Here is a 25,207-nt window from a genome sequence, read left to right as displayed (position 1 = left end):
ACACATCGATGCAGCTTCACTCTCTCTCTGCAGTAGAACTAACACATCGATGCAGCTTCACTCTCTCTCTGCAGTAGAACTAACACATCGATGCAGCTTCACTCTCTCTCTGCAGTAGAACTAACACATTTTGTTGCATTCTTGTTTCATTTTGAATAAGATGTCCACTCTACAGTTCTATGACTATAGTCAGTTATAGAGATGAATCTTTTCGATTTTTTAAACCAATTTCCTAATCTTTATTAGAAACAACAGGTTAATATCAGGGTAACGACAGGGAAATAACAGGGAAATAACACGGTAACGACAGGGAAATAACATGATAACGACAGGGAAATAACACGGTAGAGACAGGGAAATAACACGGTAACGACAGGGAAATAACATGATAACGACAGGGAAATAACACGGTAGAGACATGGAAATAACATGATATCGACAGGGAAATAACAGGGTTAGTACAGGGAAATGACGTGATAAAGACAGTGAAATAACATGGTAACGACAGGGAAATAACAGGGTTAGTACAGGGAAATAACAGGGTTAGTACAGGGAGATAACAGGGTTAGTACAGGGAAATAACAGGGTTAGTACAGGATAACAACAGGGAAAGAACAGGATAACAACAGGGAAAGAACAGGGTAACAACAGGGAAAGAACAGGGTAACAACAGGGAAAGAACAGGGTAACAACAGGGAAAGAACAGGGTAACAACAGGGAAAGAGCAGGGTAACAACAGGGAAAGAATAGGATAACAATAGGGAAAGAACAGGGTAACAACAGGAAAAGAACAGGGTAACAACAGGGAAAGAACAGGGTAACAACAGGAAAAGAACAGGGTAACAACAGGGAAAGAACAGGGTAACAACAGGGAAAGAACAGGGTAACAACAGGGAAAGAACAGGGTAACAATAGGGATAGAACAGGGTAACAACAGGGAAAGAACAGGGTAACAATAGGGAAAGAACAGGGTAACAATAGGGAAAGAACATGGTAACAATAGGGAAAGAACAGGGTAACAACAGGGTAACAACAGGGAAAGAACAGGGTAACAACAGGGAAAGAACAGGGTAACAACAGGGAAATAACAGGGTAACAATAGGGAAAGAACAGGGTAACAATTGGGAAAGAACAGGATAACAGGGAAAGAACAGGGTAACAACAGGGTAACAACAGGGAAAGAACAGGGTAACAATAGGGAAAGAACACAGTAACTACATGGCAACAACAACCCCATAATAACCCGTTTATAGTTAGGATGTAGCTACTAAATAAAGATTTAAAGTGTGCCAAAAGGATATACAGTGTGAAGAATTTTCCTGGTTATATAGAAACAATTATTAAGAACTATAAATATTAGAGAATAATAAGCATAAGTTATGTAGTAAGTATTCAAGGCCCTTCTCACCTCTTCTCATTAGCACCATTTACAATGCACTTGGAACGCTCTTAGAAAAAAGGTTTGAGAAACTACATAGGGCAACCACAAAACTGAACTTTTGGGTCTTTTGCTCGTAGTTCATAGTTCTCCAGTCTTTAAAGGTGTTGTGCAAACAGGTACATGTACATGTCTTGACGATACATAAGTAATTATGTTTCTTACCGCTACTACATTCATAGTTTTACTGTGCCTCCGGTGTTTTAACACTGTATTATAAAGCAAACTCAGTTCCCCTGTTATTATGTTCACAAATGGTACTTTCTCTATAGTTCTAGTGGTGCTTGGACCCGCATTTACCCTTGTTAGTGGGGACCGCGCCCTCATTGGCCCGAGTGACGCACAGCGGTGACAGGTGGCCACTCAGGGACAGGTGTAAACATCACCTGACCACAGTGCTCACCTCTGCACCTGCCATCGTCGTCCGGGAAACCAAACAGAAACACTCCCGTCTCTCTCACACTCTTTCTCCTTCAAATTCTTAGAATGTGAGACTAGCAAGACTAGAATATCGTTGTTGTTTTTTTGCGCTAAATACACTTTAAGAGACCTGGCCTTAACGTGTAGGGGATAGTAAATCCCTTACTACATCCTACTGTGCCCCCTGCTCGAGCTGTGTGACCTAGAACAGGCCGGGGCAACAGCCACCAGGCAAAAGTGTACTGGAATAGTGGTTAGGCAACTTCACAATGCTCTGATACGTTTCGTTCACAAGAGAGGAGACAAGTAGCCATGTTAGTGGATAGATTTATCTTGTTTTAAGTTGAATACCCTCCTCATCCATTATAATGTACCAGTTATAGAGTATGTAGTTTTTAATAAAAAACATACATGCACCCTGCATCTAGAAACATTGTGCTGTGCAGACTTTAGATACAGCATGTGTGTGTTGTTTTGAGGTGTCTTGTATAGCTATGTTTTCTGTTTAGTAAACAGTCTTTCTAAGAAAGTACATTCTACATCAGTATAAACATTGCTACTGAGAACAGGTGAACAGGGCCTTGACTACTTTCTACATAACTTATTATCTATCATACATAGTTGTTAAAGATGGGAGTTCGCAGTAGGGGGAAATAGTGCCACTGACCGCCCTAAAGCCGTTGTTTTTGTTTTGTTGACGACGGGTAAACAGTTTTGCACTACTTATTTGTTGTTGCTTTATTGTAATTGGACGTGACAGTTTCACCATGAAGGGTTTTAGCTATAAGCAATATATAATAGTTTCTACATAACAACCAAGACAATTCCTCACACTTTATATAGTTATTTAGCAGCTAGGTACTATTACTGCGATGTTAAAGTTTTATTTCCCTGTTTCCTGTTATTTCCCTGTTTCCTGTTATTTCCCTGTCGTTACCTGTTATTTCCCTATTATTTCCCTGTTGTTACTGTGTTATTTCCCTGTTTCCTGTTATTTCCCTGTTTCCTGTTATTTCCCTGTTTCCTGTTATTTCCCTGTCGTTTCCTGTTATTTCCCTGTTGTTACTGTGTTATGTCCCTGTCTTTTCCTGTTACTTCCCTGTTTCCTGTTATTTCCCTGTTGTTACCGTGTTACTTCCCTGTCGTTTCCTGTTATTTCCCTGTTTCCTGTTATTTCCCTGTTGTTACTGTGTTATTTCCCTGTCTTTTCCTGTTACTTCCCTGTCGTTTCCTGTTACTTCCCTGTCGTTACCGTGTTACTTCCCTGTTGTTACTGTGTCTTTTCCTGTTATATCAGCACTGCACACTAAAGTGCTTCTTGGTCTATTCTTTTTTCTTATTTTTTCATGCAGGTGATCTGGGTATCTGGCAATGTAGTGAAACAAATGGCTGCAGAATTAATGCTATACTGTCATCTTGCTCGCCTCTGTAAAGGAACAAACCAAGGTTCTCTATGTCATTGGTTGATTGAGTGACAGCTGAGTTAGAGGAGGAAGCGCTCATTCATAAAGTCCTTGGTCTGGTCCGACGATCTTCCACCCATTTTAGGGTCATCAGTCAAACTCAATAATTTCGGCAGTAACTTTCGGCATCACTTTAATTTGACCCAAAACGAGGGCAGGACAAAGGGGTACTCGGTGTACTGCAGATTAGATGGTAAATTGAATTGAAAAGACTAGCAGATGCCTCCCGTTAAAGGGCAGGTTGTGGGAGGTGAGAGGCTTCCACCATGATGAGCAGCTGTGCCCAATGATAGACAGACACCAAAAAAGTGTGACCAAGTCTTTCTCTCACACTCACTCACTCACTCACTCACTCACTCTCACACAGCAATCATCCTCATACACAAACCAAAAATGTCCAAACACGCACAGATCTGAAGGGAACTCGTCTCCAAAGTTACAATGTCAATTGCGTGTTGCAGACTGGGTTCGCAAACGCAACGGATTTGTGAAAGCCTTTGTTTTTAAAAGGCTCAGAGTTTTGCTGAGACAAGGCTTCATTCCCGTTATTAGTCATTATAAATAATAGTGTAATTAAGTGTGTTTTTCTCTCCACCATCATCTGTCACGACTCAGATAACCTTAGAAGGCCTATTTGAACATCAGAGGATCCGGCCATCTATCCTACACCTATTGAGGATTGTCTCTCTAGCGAGCCAGAGAATCATAATAACTCAGTGACTTATTAAGAAGGCCTATTTGAACATCAGAGGACACAACCATCAATTCTACACCTAGAGAATTGTCTCTATACACAAAGAGACCCAGGGAATCATAATTCAGTGTTTAGTTTACCTACTTGTCACTTAGCCGTAACCCTGTCTGTCCGTCTCCGTATGACAGAGAGAGGGAGTGAAGAACAGAGGGGGTAATATGCGCATAATTATTGAGTTCTTAACTACCTGCCCCAGTGGGTCATCAGGCAGAGCTTCAAACGTGATCGGGCGGAAGGGTGGAGGGGGTGAAGGGGAGGAGGAGGTGGAGGTGGGGGGTGAAGGGGAGGAGGAGGGGGTGGAGGGGGTGAAAGGGAGGAGGAGGTGGAGGGAAGGAGGAGGTGGAGGTGGTGAAGGAGAGGAGGGGGTGAAGGAGAGGAGGAGGTAGAGGGAAGGAGGAGGAGGGGGTGAAGGGAAGAAGGAGGTGGAGGGGGAGGAGGGGGTGAAGGGAAGAAGGAGGTGGAGGGGGTGAAGGGAAGAAGGAGGTGGAGGAGGGAGTGAAGGGGAAGAGGAGGTGAAGGGGAGGAGGAGGTGGAGGGGGGTGAAGGGAGGAGGAGGTGGAGGGGGTGAAGGGAGGAGGAGGTGGAGGGGTGAAGGGGAGGAGGAGGGGGTGGAGGGGGTGAAAGGGAGGAGGAGGTGGAGGGAAGAAGGAGGTGGAGGTGGTGAAGGGGAGGGGGGGGGTGTAGGAGAGGAGGAGGTGGAGGGAAGAAGAAGGAGGAGGAGGGGGTGAAGGGAAGAAGGGGGAGGAGGGGGTGAAGGGGAGGAGGAGGTGGAGGGGGAGGAGGGGGTGAAGGGAGGAGGAGGTTGAGGGGGTGAAGGAGGTGTAGGGGGAGGAGGGGGTGAAGGGGAGGAGGAGGTGAAGGGAGGAGGAGGTGGAGGGAAGAGCAGGTTAAAAGGTCCACAAGGTACAGTAGTTCTAAGTCCTCAACCTTCAGAACACTGAAGCATGTACAGCAGCAGCAGAGGCCACAGAAACTTTGGCTCCAATGGGAATGAACTAAAGATTGGCTGCCTGTGACTTTGTAATCTTGCAGGCAGCACACTTCTTTTTGTTCTTCTTCTTCTTATCTTCTTCTCTCTCTCTACGTCTCTGTTCTCTGCTCTCTCTGCTCTCTCAACCCCTCGCTCTGTTCTCTACTCTCTCTTCCTCTCTTTTTTTATATCTTGACAGCGTATCTATTATTCATCAAGAAAAAGTCAAGTTTGTAGTCCTCCTAGTTCCCAGACAGTAAGAGAGGGAGTCTTGTTTGGCACATTTATAATGTATTGGCGGAGTGTGAAGGCCACATCTATTATTGATTCTTCCCGGACAGACCAAGTGTTTGCTGGACAGCCACTGATGGTCAGTGCTCAATGACCGGTTTGAGCCCTTTGAGGGACGATGTCATTCATGTTAGTCTGGTCTGTAAAACTTTGTCTTCTCCTCCACTGGTGCCTGCCAGGATCACAGATACAACAAGATACTGTGTCAGAAATTCAATCTAACCCTCACTGGGGGGGAAAATGGCTAACATTGCTCTTGTGTATTTCTGGAATGTTCATTTCGATCTGTAAGGATCACAGAGAGATACTGTGGCAGGAGGAGTTCAATGACATTGATCCTGTGTGTTTTTTGTTGTTGTTTCTGATTCGATCTGGTCAGATTTCCCACTCTCTTCAATAAAGACCGCACTGGGGGAAAAAAAAAAACATTGTTCCTGTGTGTTGTTTTTGATCTGCTCTTTTTGCTCTGTTGTTGTTGTAGCCAAGTTCTGTGGGGACCCTGGTGTGCCTGCCTATGGCTCCAGAGAGGGCCTCAGCTTCATCTATCAGTCAGAGGTGTCGTTCAGCTGTAGCGTCCCCTATATCCCGGTGGGCTCCACTACACGCTTGTGCCAGGCCGACGGCTCCTGGAGCGGATTCCAGCCTCGCTGTATAGGTAAGCATCTACTCTGTGTGTGTGTGTGTGTGTGTGTGTGTGTGTGTGTGTGTGTGTGTGTGTGTGTGTGTGTGTGTGTGTGTGTGTGTGTGTGTGTGTGTGTGTGTGTGTGTGTGTGTGTGTGTTTGTGCTTCTCTTTATTCCTGGGGAGTTCATATTTCCAGCTCTATTTGCCTTAAAGCACAGCTTGTAGTATTTAATAACGTCAAACAACAATGTCCTCCCTCTGACACATAGGCCATACCCAGGCCACCCTACTTATACCATGGATGCGTCTCAAATGAAACTTCCTTTTCCCTATATAGTGCACTACTTTTGACCAGAGCCCTATGAGCCCAGATCAAACACAGTGCACTATATGGGTGCCAATGTGATACACTGCACAAACCTCGACACATCTCTTATTGATGAGATCATTACAAAAAAGGCAGGGCCATTCCTTTTAAAGGGAGAGTGTGTATCACAGGAGAAGAGCCTGTGAAATGGCTGTAGGGGATTCTGTTCCATCAGGGGAACACGTTAGTGACATTCTCCTGGCCCTATCCTTCAGACCTGGCTGGTGTCATTGTCTAGCTTGACGGAAGTTTCTATTTTCAGTGCTGTAACGTAGGACATTCTTTTCATGAAGAGTAAGGAATTTGGGAGACTGAACAAACGCACCAAAAATAGGACACAACAAACTAAAACTTGTTTGCCTTGTTTTTAATTTTGCTAGATGGACATGTCAACTCAAAATAGTTGTTTTAACTACCTGGTAAGAGTGCTTTGGTGTTTTTTTAACCTCCAATTCCTTTGTTAAAGCTACAGGCCTGGGAAAACTGAAGAGCACCTTATCATATCAACTGTTATTACTATCCCAGATCACCTTATCATATCAACTGTTATTACTGTCCCAGAGCATATAGATTCTATACTGTTATTACTATCCCAGAGGATATAGATTTTATACTGTTATTACTGTCCCAGAGCATATAGATTCTACACTGTTATTACTATCCCAGAGCATATAGATTCTATACTGTTATTACTGTCCCAGAGCATATAGATTCTACACTGTTATTACTATCCCAGAGGATATAGATTTTATACTGTTATTACTATCCCAGAGTATATAGATTCTATACTGATATTACTATCCCAGAGCATAAAGATTTTATACTGTTATTACTGTCCCAGAGCATATAGATTCTATACTATTATTACTGTCCCAGAGCATATAGATATTATACTGTTATTACTGTCCCAGAGCATATAGATTCTATACTGTTATTACTATCCAAGAGCATATAGATTCTATACTGTTATTAATATCCCAGAGCATATAGATTCTATACTGTTATTACTGCCCCAGAGGTTATAGATTCTATACCGTTATTAATATCCCAGAGCATATAGATTCTATACTGTTATTACTGCCCCAGAGGATATAGATTCTATACCGTTATTAATATCCCAGAGCATATAGATTCTATACTGTTATTACTGCCCCAGAGGATATAGATTCTATACCGTTATTAATATCCCAGAGCATATAGATTCTATACTGTTATTACTGCCCCAGAGGATATATATTTTATTATGTTATTACTGTCCCAGAGCATATAGATTCTATACCGTTATTAATATCCCAGAGCATATAGATTCTATACTGTTATTACTGCCCCAGAGGATATATATTTTATTATGTTATTACTGTCCCAGAGCATATAGATTCTATACTTCTGCTTTCACCTTAATTAGTGCTCATTGTCTGGTCTGGAAAACCAGGGCTGTACTGTACATGAGTCTGTCTTCCTGAAGAGTCTTGGATTGGGTCCCAAATGGAACCCTATTCTGTATGGGTCCTGGTCAAAAGTAGTGCACTACTTCTGGCCAAAATCTATCCAGGTGAGATGAGCTCTTTTTTTGTATGGAGGTCTATGAGAGTGTTAAATTACGTGAGGTTTATTTGATCTAATTGAAGTTAGGCTGTTAGAAATGTAGTGATACTTGGAAGCATTCCGGCAAGGTGTATCTGCCCTCTCATTGGCTAGAATGGTCCCACCTTATCTTGCCTATCTTCAATCATGTATTTCCATTGTTAGAGCAGCCACTCAGCTATCTTCTCAATATAATAGATCATCTTTGACTATATAGAGAATGGGGTGTCATTAATATAATAGATCATCTTTGACTATAGAGAGAATAGGGTGCTATTAATATAATAGATCATCTTTGACTATAGAGAGAATAGGGTGCTATTAATATAATAGATCATCTTTGACTATAGAGAGAATTGGGTGCCATTTGTGACAGAACCTGGCAGTATAGTAGCTGGTTAAATAATTCAACACTTAACGCAGAGAAATAACCAGTAGAGGTTTGAACATCTCCTAACGCAGAGAAATAACCAGTAGGGGTTTGAACATCTCCTAACGCAGAGAAATAACCAGTAGGGGTTTGAACATCTCCTGACGCAGAGAAATAACCAATAGGGGTTTGAACATCTCCTAACGCAGAGAAATAACCAGTAGTGGTTTGAACATCTCAAAACACAGAGAAATAACCAATATGGGTTTGATCATCTCCTAACACAGAGAAATAACCAGTAGGGGTTTGAACATCTCCTAACGCAGAGAAATAACCAGTAGTGGTTTGAACATCTCCTAACACAGAGAAATAACCAGTAGGGGTTTGAACATCTCCTGACGCAGAGAAATAACCTTCTCAAAATATCTCAGATCCCTTTATAGTGAGAAAGGCAGCAGCATCCGTGTGATGACTCAGAGAGTTGCGGTGGGTATTGATCCAAGGGCCTTTTTAAAAAACCAACCACACAATCTGGATAGATTTAGGGCCAGTTTCCCAGACACTTTTTTAGTCTAAGGCTAAATATGTCGGCTTATGTTCAATTGAAATTGTCAAATGGAATTTGTACCAAATGGCAGCTTATTCTGTATTTCCACTGAGTGTACAAAACATTAAGAACACCTGCTCTTTCCATGACATAGACTGACCAGGTGAATCCAGGTGAAAGCTATGATCCCTTATATTGATGTCACTTGTTAAATCGACTTCAATCAGTGTAGATGGAAAGGAGGAGACAGGTTGAGGAAGGATTTTTAAGCCTTGAGACAATTGAGACATGGATTGTGTATGTGTGCCATTGAGGGTGAATAAGAAAGACAACATATTTAAGTGCCTTTGAACGGGGTATGGTAGTAGATGCCAGGCACACTGTTTGTGTCAAGAACTGCAATGATGCTGGGTTTTTCATGCTCAACAGTTCCACATGTGTATCAAGAATGGTCCACTACCCAAAGGAGATCCAGCCAACTTGATACAACTGTGGGAAGCATTGGAGTCTATGGAATGCTTTAGACACCTTTTAGAGTCCATTACCTGACGAATTGGGGGGTTGCAACTCAATATTTGGAAGGGGTTGCAACTCAATATTTGGAAGGGGTTGCAACTCAATATTTGGAAGCGGTTCTTACTTACACTCAGTGTAGTACATTTCATTTGACTAGAGCTCTATGGACCTTGGTCAAAAATAGTGCACCATATAGGGAATAGGATGCCATTTGGGACTCTGACGTAATCTGTGTCCGGAAAACCGGCCCCTAGGCTTCATAGTCACACATACATACTGTATGTGTTTAATACCCTCCCTTTCCTGTCATCCAAACTAGAGGTCGACCGATTATGATTTTTCAACTCCGATACCAATTATTGGAGGGCCAAAACAAGCCAATACCGATTAAAATCGGCCGATTTTTGTAATAATGACAATTACAACAATACAGAATGAAAACTTATTTTAACTTAATATAATACATCAATAAAATCTATTTAACCTCAAATAAATAATGAAACATGTTCAATTTGGTTTAAATAATGCAAAAACAAAGTGTTGGAGAAGAAAGTAAAAGTGCAATATGTGCTATGTAAGAAAGCTAACGTTTCAGTTCCTTGCTCAGAACATGAGAACATATGAAAGCTGGTGGCTCCTTTTAACATGAGTCTTCAATATTCCCAGTTAAGAAGTTTTAGGTTGTAGTTATTATAGGAATTATAGGACTATTTCCCTCTATACCATTTGTATTTCATTAACCTTTGTTCTTATAGGCACTTTAGTATTGCCAGTGTAACAGTATAGCTTCCATCCCTCTCCTCGCTCCTCCCTGGGCTCGAACCAGGAACACAACAACAACAGCCAACCTCGAAGCAGCGTTACCCATGCAGAGCAAGGGAAACAACCACTCCAAGGCTCAGAGCGAGTGACGGTTGAAACGCCAATAACGCGCGCTAACTAGCTAGCCATTTCACTTCGGTCACACCAGCCTCATCTCGGGAGTTGATAGGCTTGAAGTCATAAACAGCGCAATGCTTGACGCACAACAAAGAGCTGCTGGCAAAACGCACTAAAGTGCTGTTTGAAAGAATGTTTACGGGCCTGCTTCTGCCTATCTCCGCTCAGTCAGATACTTAGATGCTTATATGCTTGTATGCTCTGTCAGATTATATGCAACGTAGAACACGCTAGATAATATCTAGTAATATCATCAACCATGTGTAGTTAACTAGTGATTATGATTGATTGATTTTTATAAGATAAGTTTAATGCTAGCTAGCAACTTACCTTGGCTTACTGCATTCGCGTAACAGGCAGTCTCCTTGTGGAGTGCAACGAGAGAGAGGCAGGTCGTTATTGCGTTGGACTAGTTGACTGTAAGGTTGCAAGTTTGGATCCCCCGAGCTGACAAGGTGAAAATCTGTCATTCTGCCCCTGAACAAGGCAGTTAACCCACCGTTCCTAGGCGGTCATTGAAAATAAGAATGTGATCTTAACTGACTTGCCTAGTTAAATAAAGGTGTAATATATATATATATAAAAATACAGATTTCCGATTGCTATGAAAACTTGAAATCGGCCCTAATTAATCGGCCATTCCGATTAATCGGTCGACCTCTAATCCAACCTTACCTGCTGTCTACATATCTGTGAACATATATCTATTGTCTGTCAGCCTCCTGAATACTGACCTTATCTGGTTAAGCTCCAGATCCCTGAAGGAGACATTCAGTAGAACTCCTCACATCAATATGACTAAACGGTCTTAATTTCACTAATTGAATATTCAAGTCATTGGCACACTTGTCACTGGATTATTAGACCATTAGCATCAAGTCAATTGTTATATATTTAAATACAATGGATAGTTCAATCAAATGATTAAAGTACATATTGGTTTCCTTTCCCTGTAAGCAGTCTATGGACAAGGTATGACAGAAATCCATGCTTTGGTTTGGTTTCCGTGCACTGTTTCCACACACTAACATTTTAGCATTTGTGGCACAAATGGAAATGTGCCAGAGAAACTAAACCAAGTCATGGATTGCTGTCATTCCTTGTCCATAGATTGCTTACAGGGTAAGGTCATTTTGTAATTTGTAAACTACAGTGCCTTCAGAAACTAATCATACCCCTTGACTTATTCCACATTTTGTTGTGTTGCGTCCTGAATTCAAAATGGATGAAATATAATACCCATCTACACACAATACTCCATAGTGACAAAGTGAAAACATGTCTTTAGAAATTTTATTGAAAATGAAATACAGAAATATCTCATGTATTCACACCCCTGAGTCAATACTTTGAAGCAGCTTTGGCCGCCATTGCAGCTGTGAGGCTTCCTTCTTTTCACTGTAAATTAGGTTAGTATTGTGGAATAATTACAATGTTGTTGATCCATCCTCAGATTTCTCCTATCTCAGCCATTAAGCTCTGTTTTAAAGTCACCATTGGCCTCATGGTGAAATCCCTGAGATGTTTCCTTCCTCTCTGGCAACTGAGTTAGGAAGGACCACTATCTTTGTAGTGACTGGGTGTTACATCCAAAGTGTAATTAATAACTTCACCATGATATTCAGCATCTCCTTTTTTTACCCATCTACCAATAGGAGCCCTTCTTTGCGACGCATTGGAAAGCCTCCCTGGTCTTTGTGGTTGAATCGCTGTTTGAAATTCACTGCTCGACTGAGGGACCTTACAGATAATTGTATATGTGGGGTAAAGAGATGAGGTAGTCATTCAAAAATCATGATTAACACTATTATTGCACACAGAGTGAGTCCATGCAACTTATTATGTGACTTCTTAAGCAAATTTTTACTCCTGAACTTATTAAGGCTTGCCATAACAAAAGGGTTGAATACTTATTGAAGCAAGACAGTTCAGCTTTTAATGTTTTACTTTGTAAAAATGTAGAAGAACATAATTCCACTTTGACATTATGGGGGTATTGTGTGTAGCCCAGGGACAAAACATCAATCAAATGTATTTATAAAGCCCTTTTTACATCAGCCGATGTCACAAAGTGCTATACAGAAACCCAGCCTACAACCCCAAAAGGCAAGCAATGCAGATGTAGAAGCACAATGGCTAGGAAAAACTCTCTAGAAAGGCAGGAACCTAGGAAGAAACCTAGAGAAGAACCAGGCTCTTAGGGGGTGGCCAGTCCTCTTCTGGCTGTACCGGTTGGAGACAGTATATAACAGTACATGGCCAAGATGTTCAAACCTTTATAGATGACCAGCAGGGTCAAATAATAATAATCACAGTGGTTGTAGAGGGTGCAACAGGTCAGCACCTCAGGAGTAAATGTCAGCTGGCTTTTCATAGCTGATGTGCGGTAGAGAGAGAGAGTCGAAAACAGCAGTTCCGGGACAAGGTAGCATGTCTGGACTGGGGACAGCAAGGAGTCATCAGGCCAGGTAGTCCTGTGGCATGCTCCTAGGGCTCAGGTCCTCCGAGAGAAAGAGAGTGAGAGAGAGAGAGAATTAGAGGAAGCATACTTAAATTGACACAGGACACCGGATAAGACAGGATAAATACTCCAGATATAACAGACTGACCCTAGCCCCCCGACACATAAATACTGGAGGCTGAGACAGGAGGGGTCGGGAGACACTGTGGCCCCGTTCAACAATACCCCCAGACTGGGCCAGCCAGGCAGGATATAACCCCACCCACCTTGCCAAAACACAGCCCCCACACCAGTAGAGGGATATCTTCAACCATCATCTTACTACCCTGAGACAAGGCCGAGTATAGCCCACGAAAGATCTCCCCCACGGCACGGACATCTACATTTAATCCATTTTAAATTCAGGCTGTAACACAACAAAATGTGGAATGAGTCAAATAATAGAGGTGTGATTAATTGACGTGTCACAACACAGGAACATGTGAACACTGATTGACCTATAGGGGTGTCATCCTGAAATGCGGTAAATGTTGGGGCTGGCCTCCCGAGTGGCGCAGTGGTCTAAGGCACTGCATCGCAGTGCTAGCTGTGCCACTAGAGATTCTGGGTTCAAGTCCAAGTCCAGGCTCTGTTGCATGCCGGACGTGACCGGGAGACCCATGGGGCTGTGCACAATTGGCCCAGAGTTTGGCCGGCAGAGATGTCCTTGATCCATCGCGCACTAGCAGCTCTGTGGCGGGTCGGGCGCAGTGCACGGTCGCCAGGTGCACGGTGTTTCCTCCTGCACATTGGTGTGGATTGCTTCCGGGTTAAGTGGACATTGTGTCAAGAAGCAAGAGCGGCTTGGATGGGTTGTGTTTCGGAGGACGCACGGCTCTCGACCTTCGCCTCTCCATATGGGAGTTGAAGCGCTGAGACAAGACTGTAACTACCAATTGGATACCACGAAAACGGGGTAAAAAAAATAAGAAAGAAATTGAAGAAAATAAAAAAACAAACATTTTTGGGCTAGTTTTAAGACTAGCTAATTAACTGATTTCAACATGGTCGGTGACATGGCATTGTCAAATTAGTTGTCATAAGCTGTTCATAAGCTGTCACAACTATTTATGTCATCTGTTATGGCACTGTTATGAACATGTTATGTAGCCCTTATGACAGAGGGTTCAAAATAGTGGTTAACTGTTACCCTATTGAAACTGCATTCTTATGACATTCCAACAGTTACCTGCAGATCATCATGCCTATAACTTATAAGACATTGCCAAAGGAGTCTCATATAATGTTACTACATCATACAATGAAACACATATTGTTTGAGTACACGTCTCCACACAGACATGATTGGATAAATACTGTGTTCAGAAATATGTAGGCTAGTGTTTATGAAAAGGTCATATATTCCAAGACGGACCTCTCAGGATGATGAGAATTGCTTGGGATCAGATTTGCCTATTCTGAGTGTGTGTGGAGTGAATGGGGAGGTGCGGGGCGGGGCGTTATTAATATGCGTGTGCCTGAGTCTGAGTGTGTGGGTCTGTAGAGGGGGGGGGGGGGGGGGGGGGGGGGGTGTATATGTCATTGAACCAAAATGAGGTATGTGCAGACAGGCCTCGTTTGACACAGACACAAACTACGGTTTTCCCTCGATCATGTTTAGTTCACACAAACATTTCCCCCAGACTGCATTTCTGTTTGATTATGTTGTCATCCAGTAGAGGAGGAAGCTGCGATGGTGTACATTATGGCACGTTGCTGTGTGGGTTAACTAGGCTGGCTGTGGTGGTAGTGTGTGCTGCTGTCATTTTCTGAGGCTGCATTTAATCCAGGTCTATGCGTCAAGCCGAGGATGTCCTCTACATCCTAATGATGCTGCTTCCCTCCACACAGCCACACAGCTGGGCCTGACGCTGCTGCAACGCTGCCGTAACACTGCCCCCTGCTGGGTCTTCTGCCTAGCCTATTAAAGACTATCTTGCTGTCTGGTTGTTATGTGACTACAGTGCCACTGCTGCGCTTACGTAAACACACTCGGGAAGAATTTAATTTCTGAGCCACCTTCATAAGCGCTCACGTATGCACACAAACACACACATAACTCAGTTGTAGGCTGGGTATCACTGCAGTAAGCTATGTTGAATCATTATGGGAACAATAGCTGTTCATGTGGCTGTGTCTGTGTCCCAAATGCCTCCCTTTTTAGTCCACTACTTTGGACCAGAGTCCTATGGACACTGGTCGAACAGTGCACTATAAAGGGAATAGGCTTCCATTTGTGAGGCAGACTGTAAGTCTCAAGTGCCTGCATAGGCTGGACCCCCAGTGATACTGTCTACAGGTATATAGTCTATAGGTCTCTAAGATAATGTTATACAAATGTTCCTTTCTCTTGTTCTCCTTAGAACCGACCCGTACTACCTGTGAGAACCCAGGGACACCTCGCTATGGTTCTCTGAATAGAACCTATGGCTTCAAGGTAAGGAGATAAAGTCCCACACTCAAAATCTTTGGTTTGCGTCCAAAATAGCATCCTATTCCATATGTAGTGCACTACTTTTGACCAGGGCCCTCACCCTATTCCATATGTAGTGCACTACTGTTGACCAGGGGCCTCACCCTATTCCATATGTAGTGCACTACTTTTGACCAGGGGCCTCACCCTATTCCATATGTAGTGCACTACTTTTGACCAGGGGCCTCACCCTATTCCATATGTAGTGCACTACTTTTGACCAGGTGCCTCACCCTATTCCATATGTAGTGCACTACTTTTGACCAGAGCCCAAAGGGACTATATTGGAATTTGGTTCCATTTGGGACTCTGCCATGACCATATGACACTCAGATTGCATGTTGAAGATACTCTGTTAATGTACTGTCTGTGAATGTGTTGTGTAGGAAGTCCTGAAGTCCTCAAGTGTTAGCGATACTTCAAGGCTCTTATTAACACACTAAGCTCATGTGGTAAAAAAATATATATATATATACTTTTTTTGTCTCATACCTTCTGGACAAGGCCTTGTTACACTATGAAAATACATAATATCCCAAGAATTATAAATCGTGATTGAATGGCAAGACATTGGTTTAGAGACAATGCTCTAGCCTGACAAAGTTACTTTACGTACCTTTCTCATTGGGACATTTTCCTTGGCTAATGATATGCAAATGAGGCAATGAATATGTTCATTACTTGTATGCAAATTCCCTCTGGCATTTGACTTCTTTAAATTTCAGATCTCTGTATGTAATGTCTGAGCCGAGACAATCATTACTGTGAGGCTGATGGTGTCAATGACGATGATATCATGTCAATCATGGTCCCAAAAAATTTAATTTTAGCCATTTAGCAGACACTCTTATCCAGAGTGACTTAAAGTTAGTTAGTTAATTCATCTTTAGATAGCTAGGGGGGACAACCACATATCATCACTAAGCTAAAGACCCTGGGATTAAACACCTCCCTCTGCAACTGGATCCTGGACTTCCGAACAGGCCGCCCCGAGGTGGTGAGGATAGGCAACAACACATCCGCCACAATGACCCTCAACACGGGGGCCCCTCAGGGGGTGTGATGAGTCCCTTCCTGTACTCCCTGTTCATTCATTAAGTTTGCAGATGACAAGACGGTGGTAGGCCTTATCACTGATGACGATGAGATGGCCAACAGGGAGGAGGCCAGAGACCTGGCGGTGTGGTGCCAGGACAACAACCTCTCCCTCAACTTCTCCCTCAAGACAAAGGATCTTTGACTACAGGAAACGGAGGGCCGAGCACATCCTCGTCCACAGGGCAGGTCAAGCACTTCAAGTTCCTCGGTATCCACATCACTAAGGAATTATCATAGTCCACACACACCAACACAGTCGTGAAGAGGGTATGACCATGCCTCTTCCCCCTCAGGAGGCTGAAAGGATTTGGCATGGGCAGTCAGATCCTCAAAACCTTTTACAGCTAAGCTCCCTGCCATCCAGGACCTCTATACCAGGCGATGCCAGAGGGAGGCCTTAAAAATTGTCAAAGACTCTAGCCACACAAGTCATAGACTGTTCTCTCTGCTACCGCACAGCAAGTGATGCTGATGCACAAAGTCTTTGAACACTCTTTGAAGAGGTAGGGTTTCAGATGTTTTTGGAAGATTGGCATGGTCTCTTCTCTCCTAGCTTCAGGAGTGTGCGGAGGAGCAGGGTGATATGGGAAAACTTGGGAAAGTTGAACACCAGGCAAGCTGCAGCATTCTGGATAAGTTGCAGGGGTTTGATGGCACACGTGGAGAGCCCAGCCAACAGAGAGTTGCAGTACTCCAGACAGAAGATAAGTGCCTGGATTAGGACCTACACCGCTTCCTGTGTGAAGTATGGTCATACTCTACTGATGTTTTAGAGCATGGACCTGCAGTCACTGCTTTGATGTTTGCAGAGAATGACAGGGGTGTTGCCCAGGTTCACGCCAAGGTACTTTGCACTCTGAGATGGAGAGTCTTGGAGCGGGAAAGTCTTCCCCGGTAGGAAGAGCAGCTACATCTTGTCAAGGTTGAGCTTGAAGTGGTGGGCCGACATCGAAGCAGAGATATGTGTTGCCATTTGGGTGTCACAAGGGGAAGGAGAAAAGCAGTTGTGTCATCCACATAGCAATGTTAGGAGACACCGTGTGAGGATATAATGGAGCCAAGTGACTTGGTGTATAGAGAGAAGAGGAGAGGGCCTAGAACTAAGCCCTGGGGTACACCAGTGGTGAGAGTATGTGGTACAGACACAGATCCTCTCCACGTCACCTGGTAGGAGCAGCATACCATTTAGGATGCTATCCAAGAGTGTTCAGAGCCTGAGACTCCCAGTCCTGAGGGGGTTGACAGGAGGATCTGATGGTTCACGTGGCGAAGGCAACAGATAGATCTATGAGGATGAGAACATTTTTGCTCAGCTGCCCGCAGCCCTGTTCTGTAAACTCTCAATGAGTCCCTCAGCCACGGAGCAGAAGAGGAGGGCCGAGCCGTCCAGGAGGAAAGGAGACAGTGATAGTCAAAGGATGCGGAAAGGGAGGAGAGTAGGGTCGAAGTGGCAGAATCAGGAGGGAGAATAATTTAGCAGAAGGGAGAGATGATAGGATAGAAGAGGAGTAGTGGGAGAGAGAGTGACGATTGCGTCAGACATAAAAGGAAACAAAGTAGTGATCAGAGACCTGGAGGGGGGTTGCAGTGAGATTAGTAGGTGAGCAACCTCTCGTAAAGGTGAGGCCAAGCGTATGGCCTGCCTTGTGAGTGGGAGGGGACTGGGAAAAGGTGAGATCAAGCGTATGGCCTGCCTTGTGAGTGGGAAAGGACTGGGAAAAGGTGAGGTCAAGCGTATGGCCTGCCTTGTGAGTGGGAAAGGACTGGGAAAAGGTGAGGCCAAAAGAAGCAAGGAGGGGAAGGAAAGATTTGGAAATAAATGAATTGAAGGCAGATGTCAGGAGGTTGAAGTCGCCAAGTACGAAGAGCGGTGAGCCATCGCCAGGAAATGAGCTTATCAAGGTATCAAGCTCATTGAAGAACTCTCCAAGGGCACCTGGTGGGCGATATATGACGATAATGTTAAACTTGAGTGGACAAGTGACACTGACAGCATGGAATTAAAATGAGGAGATGGACAGGTGAGAGGGAGAAATTAGAAAATCTCCACTAAATTAGTAGCCCTGTGCCACCACCGCGATGACCAGATGCCCTCAGACTATGAAAGAAAACGTAGTCAGATGGAGAGAGTAGCTGGAGTAGCAGTGTTCTCTGGGGTGGCCCATGTCTCCGTCAGGGCCAAAAAGTCAAGGGACTGAAAGGTAGCATATGCTGAGATGAACTCAGCATTCTTGACCACAGATCGACAGTTTCAAACGCTACTTGGGGCCTCATTTATAAATAATAAGGCACAAATCTAAAAAATTATATTGCCACATGTGCCAAATACAACAGGTATTACAGGGAAATGCTTACTTACAAGCCCTTAACCACCAGGATAGGGGACGCTAGCGTCTCACTTGGCCAAAAGCCAGGGAAAATGCAGAGCTGCAAATTCAAATAAAATGATATAAAAATCAAACTTTCATTAAATCACACATGTAAGATACTAAATTAAAGCTACACTCGTTGTGAATCCAGCCAACGTGTCAGATTTTAAAAAGGCTTTTCGGGGAAAGCATAAGAAGCTATTATCTGATGATAGCACAAAAGTAAACAAAGAGAGTAGGATATTTCAACCCTACAGGCTCTACACAAAACGCAGAAATAAAATATAAATCATGCTTTACCTTTGACAAGCTTCTTTTGTTGGCACTCCAATATGTCCCATAAACATCACAATTGGTCCTTTTGTTTGATTAATTCCGTCCATATATATCCAAAATGTCAATTTATTTGGCGCGTTTGCTCCAGAAAAAAACAGCTTCCAATTTGCTTAACGTCACTACAAAATATCTCAAAAGTTACCTGTAAACTTTGCCAAAACATTTCAAACTACTTTTGTAATACAACTTTAGGTATTTTTAAACATCAATAATCGATCAAATTGAAGACGGGTCTATCTGTGTTCAATACAGGAAGACAACAAACCAACGCTACTTTTCAAGTCTTGAGCAACTCTCAACAGTGTTACCCAGTTCCTAGATAACCCCAACCAAATTCCAAAGACTGGTGACATCCAGTGGAAGCGGTAGGAACTGCAAACAAGTGCCTAAGAAATATTGTTTCCCAATGAGAACTCACTGAACAGACAGAGACCTAAAAAAAAAAAATCTGAATGGTTAGTCCTCAGGGTTTTGCCTGCTACATCAGTTCTGTTATACTCACAGACAAGATTCAAACAGTTTTAGAAACTTCAGAGTGTTTTCTATCCAAATCTACTAGTAATATGCATATCTTATATTCCTGGCATGAGTAGCAGGAAGTTGAAATTGGGCACGCTATTTATCCAAAAGTGAAAATGCTGTCCCCTATACCTTAAGTTAACCAACAATGCAGTTTTAAGAAAAAATTTGTTAATTAAGTAAAAAAAATAACAGAACCATAAGTTACAAATAACGCAAAAAAACACACACAATAGCACAATTGGTTAGGGGACCGTAAAATGGCAGCCATCTCCTCCGGCGCCATTATCTATCTTTGCGTAAAACATGCGTGAGATTTATCAATATGAACGTTTGCTTGAGTGTGTGTGTAAATTTATGCACAGCCATGACCATGCATTCGCACAAGTGGTGGAATAAGGGAACTGCTTGACAAGCATAGCATTGGGAAAATATATGTTGAAGGGAGGGGGTACTGTCACGTCTACTCCCTCTTCCCCTCTCTGGCGCTCGACGTCGCCAGTTTACTTATTATTCCGCACACCAGCCACCATCGTTACGCGCCCCTGCGCCTCATGAGACTCACCTGGACTCCATCACCTTCCTGATTACCTCCCCTATATCAGTCAGTCCCATTGGTTCTTTCCACAGGCGTTATTGATTCTGTTTCTGTGTTTCATGCCTGTGCGCTGCTCGTGTTTCTTGTTTTGTTCCATGTTCAGTTATTTGTTACATTTACTCCCTGTACTTGCTTCCCGAGTCTTAGCGTATACGTTACAGGCTGGGCCAGTCAAATACATTCAGAGACTTGTCCCGAAGATACTCCTGCATTGTCTTGGCTGTGTGCTTAGGGTCGTTGTCCTGTTGGAAGGTGAACGTTCGGCCCAGTCTGAGGTCCTGAGTGCTCAGGAGCAGGTTTTCATTAAGGATCTCTCTGTACTTTGCTCCATTCATCTTGCCCTCGATCCTGACTAGTCTTCCAGTCCGTCCCGTCCTTCCGTCTGGCCACTGTACCTTAAAGGCTCCCGAGTGGCGCAGTGGTCTAAGACACTGCAACTCAGTGCTTGAGGCATCATTACAGACACCCTGGTTCAAATCCAGTCCCATAGGGTGGTGCACAATTGGCCCAGCGTCATCTGGGTTTGGCTTGTGTGAGCTGTCATTGTAAATAAGAATTTGTTCTTAACCTCTCTAGGGTATGTGGGACGCTAGCGTCCCATCTGGCCAACATCCAGTGAGGTTGCAGAGCGCCAAATTCAATTACAGAAATGCTCATTATAAAAATTCAGAAAACAAAACATATTTTACATAGGTTTAAAGATGAACTTCTTGTTAAACCAACCACAGTGTCATATTTATAAAATGCTTTGCAGCGAAAGCATACCTAGCCCAGAACATAGCCAGGTTGACAAATTATTACAAACAGTAACCAGCCAAGCAGAAGTGTTTCAAAACTCAGAAATAGAGATAAAATTAATCCCTTACCTTTGATGTTCTTCATATGGTGGCAATCAGAAGACATTAATTTACTCAATAAATCTTCCTTTTGTTCGATGAAGTCTCTTTATATCAATAATAGCGCGTTTTCTCCAGTAATCCACAGGCTCAAACTCAGTCAAAACAATCAGACAAAAACTCCAAATTGTATCCGTAAAGTTCATAGAAACATGTCAAACAATGTTTTTATTCAATCCTCAGGTTGTTTTTTAGCCTAAATGATCTATAATATTTCAAACGCACAATAACGTCGCCAATATAAAAGGTAAACAAGAAATGCACATGCGCCTGGAAAAACTCTGCGTCACGTTAGGGTCCACTCGTTCAGACTGGTCTTACTCCCTCATTTATAAGAAGACAAGCCTGAAACGATTTCTAAAGACTGTTGACATCTAGTGGAAGGCATAGGAAATGCAAATGGAGTCCTAAGTCAATGGATACTGTAATGGCATTGAATAGAAAACTACAAAACCACACATAAAAATACTTCCTGAATGGATTTTTCTCAGGTTTTCACCTGCTAAATCAGTTCTGTTATACTCACAGACACTATTTTAACAGTTTTGGAAACTTTAGAGTGTTTTCTATCCAAATCTACCAGTTCTATGCATATCATATCTTCTGGGCCCGAGTAGCAGGCCGTTTAATTTGGGCATGCTTTTCATCCAAAATTCCGAATGCTGCCCCCAACCCGAGAGAGGTTAACTGACTTGCCTAGTTAAATAAAGGTTCAATTTAAAATAAAACCTTAAAACATGTAAAGGCCTGATTGGTGGAGTGCTGCAGAGATGGTTGTCCTTCTGGAAGGTTCTCCCATTTCCAAAGAGGAACTCTGGACCTCTGTCAGAGTAACCATTGAGGTTTTTGGTCACCTCCCCTCCCCCGATTGGCCGGGCGGCCAGCTCTAGGAAGAGTCTTGGTGGATCCAAACTTGTTTCATTTTAGAATGATGGAGGCCACTGTGTTTTGGGGAATCTGCAGAATGCTGCAGAAATGTTTTAGTACCCTTCCCCAGATCTGTGCCTCGACTCAATCCTGTCTCGGAGCTCTGTGGAAAAAGTGAAGGCGTCAGAATAAAAAAAAAAAGAACCTTTATTTAACTAGTCAAGAACAAATTCTTATTTACTATGACGGCCTACTGGGGAACAGTTGGTTAACTGCCTAGTTCAGAATGACAGATTTTTACTTTGTCAGCTCAGGGATTCAATCCAGCAACCTTTTGGTTACTGGCCCTACACTCTAACCACTAGGCTACCTGCCACCAGTATGAGTGCACTATATCTTGACATGCTATCAATATCATATAATTTGACCACATCAGTGCATTTGTTACGATAATAATCCATATCAAGTACAGTAATTTGTTAAATACAAGGCATATCTGAAAGTGAAACCATTGTTGACATACTATAAAAGACTGAGGTAATGGGAAATCGAAAAAGGGATGTCTGATCTTGCTCTGTTGGAAGATTTGGCCCATGCTGCATTTCGCAGAGAGAACAGATTGGCTCATCAGATATCGTTTCCCAAAACCAATTTCATAGGATTTTTGCAAAGATTTGAGACCTACTTTAAAAAGGAAACACATGTCATTCCGGTGCACAACCATGTGCTATCCATCTTGGGGTTTTTGGCAACGGGCACTTTTCCACAGGAGCTTGCCGATCAGCATCTCACAGCCCTCCATGAGCCAAAACAAACAGTAACATTCAATTTCAATACAAGATTGCACAGCAGATTGAAGTCAAGAGGTGTTTCTTTGACATGATGCCATCAATGAATTCCCAAATACGAATAGAGAAAAAGGCGGCACCCACATCGACATAAAAGAACCAGCCCAAAAGGATTTAAACTATGTGAACAGACAAGTCTTCCCCTCTTAATGTACAGGTGACAGGTTAAGTGATGGTCAAAAGATGCAACTGAATGTGGTGGCAAGGTGGCCAGGTGGAAGTCGTTCATTCTGCAGAACAATAGTTGGCTTATATGCTTACAGGAGGGAGCTGTTGAGGATGGATGGCTTATTGGTCTGTGTTGTCTAATCATTTGAAGTAACTTGAATTGTCCTAATAGTCCTCTCTTTTTAGCTATGTTTCTCTTTTTACTGGTCACAACTGAGCGAATCAAATAAAACAATTTTGGTTGTACTCAACCTCTGACACGAGCACCTCTATTTCAGTCTCGGAAACATGTTTTTTGAATTAGTTGTGCCATTTTATGTCATGGTACGGCATTGTATATTCCCCATGGGTTGAAGGGATGAATTGACCATATAAGGTTAATTAGGGGCGTTTCGAAATGCAAATCGCCAAGGTTCTGCATGAGCACTGAGGCTGAGAACAATTGGTATTCATCAATGGATATCTCCTACCGGTGTGTGTAACTCTCATAGGGGTGTTTGATGAAGCACACTTTTTCTATGCATACAGACATTATAAATTCTGTTAGTATGTAATATTTTAGAATAGTTTCTACGCAAAATTGATAAATGAAGCCCCAGGAATTCCAAATGTTGTGTGTGCAGGGTTAAATTAAATTCAATTAAATTTAAAGAGTTGCAGCCAAGGGGTGGGGAGCGTCTGTAAAGCCTAAAGGGAGAGGAGCGAACAGGTATAGAAAACACACACATGGCTGCCAAAACTGCAAAAGAGAAAAATGAGATCATCAGAAAATAACTAGGTAAGATACTCAAGTGAGACAGTGGTGTGAAGCCCTCCTCTCCTTCCTTTCTCAAACAACTCGGCAGAACGACTCGGCAGAACGACTCGGCAGAACGACTCGGCAGAACGACTCGGCAGAACGACTCGGCAGAACGACTCGGCAGAACGACTCGGCAGAACGACTCCTCAGAACGACTCCTCAGAACGACTCCGCAGAACGACTCCTCAGAACGACTCCGCAGAACGACTCCCCAGAACGACTCCTCAGAACCGTCTTTGTTTTGGCGATGGCCTTAGTTTTGCGACGAGACCGCCGTTGACAGCTGAGAAAACAAGGGAGACTGAAGTACTAACACCAATTGACCATTGCCTTGCAGAGGTGAAGAGCACACCTCCTTGTACTAATTGCTGATTGCCTCAGAGAGGAGAAACCACCCTCCCCTCCAATACAGCCACTGATTACCAAGATAACAACAGTTGCAAATTGCCCTGCCCCTTAATCCTGGTTGATGTGTCAACAATCATCTGCAAGTTAATAGCAGTCAGCAGTTCACAAACCAAGAAGGCTACTGGGAAGACAGGCAGCACTTAAAGTAGATGGCCCTAGCTAGCAAAAAAAGACAGATAAAGACTAGCTATAGAATGATGATGATGATTATGATGATGAGCATGGTGATGGTGGATATTTCTGATGAAGAAGACATTTTCATTTAAGAACAAAAAAAACCTATGAAACACCTTACCATGGTGTATGTTACTGTTCACAAATGTCACGAGCAATTCAGAAAACAGTGTTGATGCTGAGAATGGAGTCTAACCCTGTTTGTGTTTACAAGGGTTCATATTTGTGTGGGTATTATTTCATTGTGTGTGCATATGCACGCTTCCATCCATGTTTCTATCCGTGTGCGTGCGTGCGTGCGTGTGTGTGTGTGTGTGTGTGTGTGTGTGTGTGTTTCTGACCGTTCTGGAGTCCTATGGTGTCTACACAGCGGGACCTGTAAACACAAGCAGTCCTTCCTCCGTTCCATGTCCCTAATGAGCCTTAAAACGCTACAACTTTCCCCCACCAACAGATCTGTGTTTACGTTGTTAGGACTGATAAATGGCTAAACTGTACGGCAAATTGCCGTGATTTGTCTGGGAGAAGAGAAACACATTTGCTGCATGGCTTGCCTCTAATTGTGAATAAAAAAGAAAGGCAGCAAATATCAAATGACATAAAAGTGAAGAGCAGCATGTAGTCAAAGACCACAGTGTTTTCCTTCTCTCCTGGGGTTCTGTTCCATCATAAACTATTAGATAGAAGACATCTATCTAGCGCACATTGTACTAAATCATCAATCCATTATAGACTTATCAGTAACCACTAGTACATTATGCAGTGTTCAGAGCTACGCTGGTGGACCACTACTAGATAAAGGAGATGGTTACACACAGAACACAAAGAACACACGGAACACATGGAACACACGGAACACACAGAACACACGG

General features: G+C 43.1%; 1 protein-coding gene across 1 annotated transcript in view; it reads left to right on the top strand.

Annotated features, from left to right (window-relative positions):
• csmd3b (CUB and Sushi multiple domains 3b) overlaps positions 1-25,207 on the top strand; it is an 826,488-nt gene that overhangs the window by 781,791 nt on the left and 19,490 nt on the right. Inside the window, exons 61-62 of the mRNA XM_036953488.1 lie at positions 5,818-5,991; positions 15,146-15,219. Of these exons, the coding sequence (XP_036809383.1) occupies positions 5,818-5,991; positions 15,146-15,219 (248 nt within the window). The remainder of the gene's footprint in view (positions 1-5,817; positions 5,992-15,145; positions 15,220-25,207) is intronic.

Source organism: Oncorhynchus mykiss, chromosome 18 (genome assembly GCF_013265735.2).
Source record: "Oncorhynchus mykiss isolate Arlee chromosome 18, USDA_OmykA_1.1, whole genome shotgun sequence".
NCBI lineage: Eukaryota > Metazoa > Chordata > Actinopteri > Salmoniformes > Salmonidae > Oncorhynchus > Oncorhynchus mykiss.
This window is presented reverse-complemented; position numbering and strand designations above follow the sequence as displayed.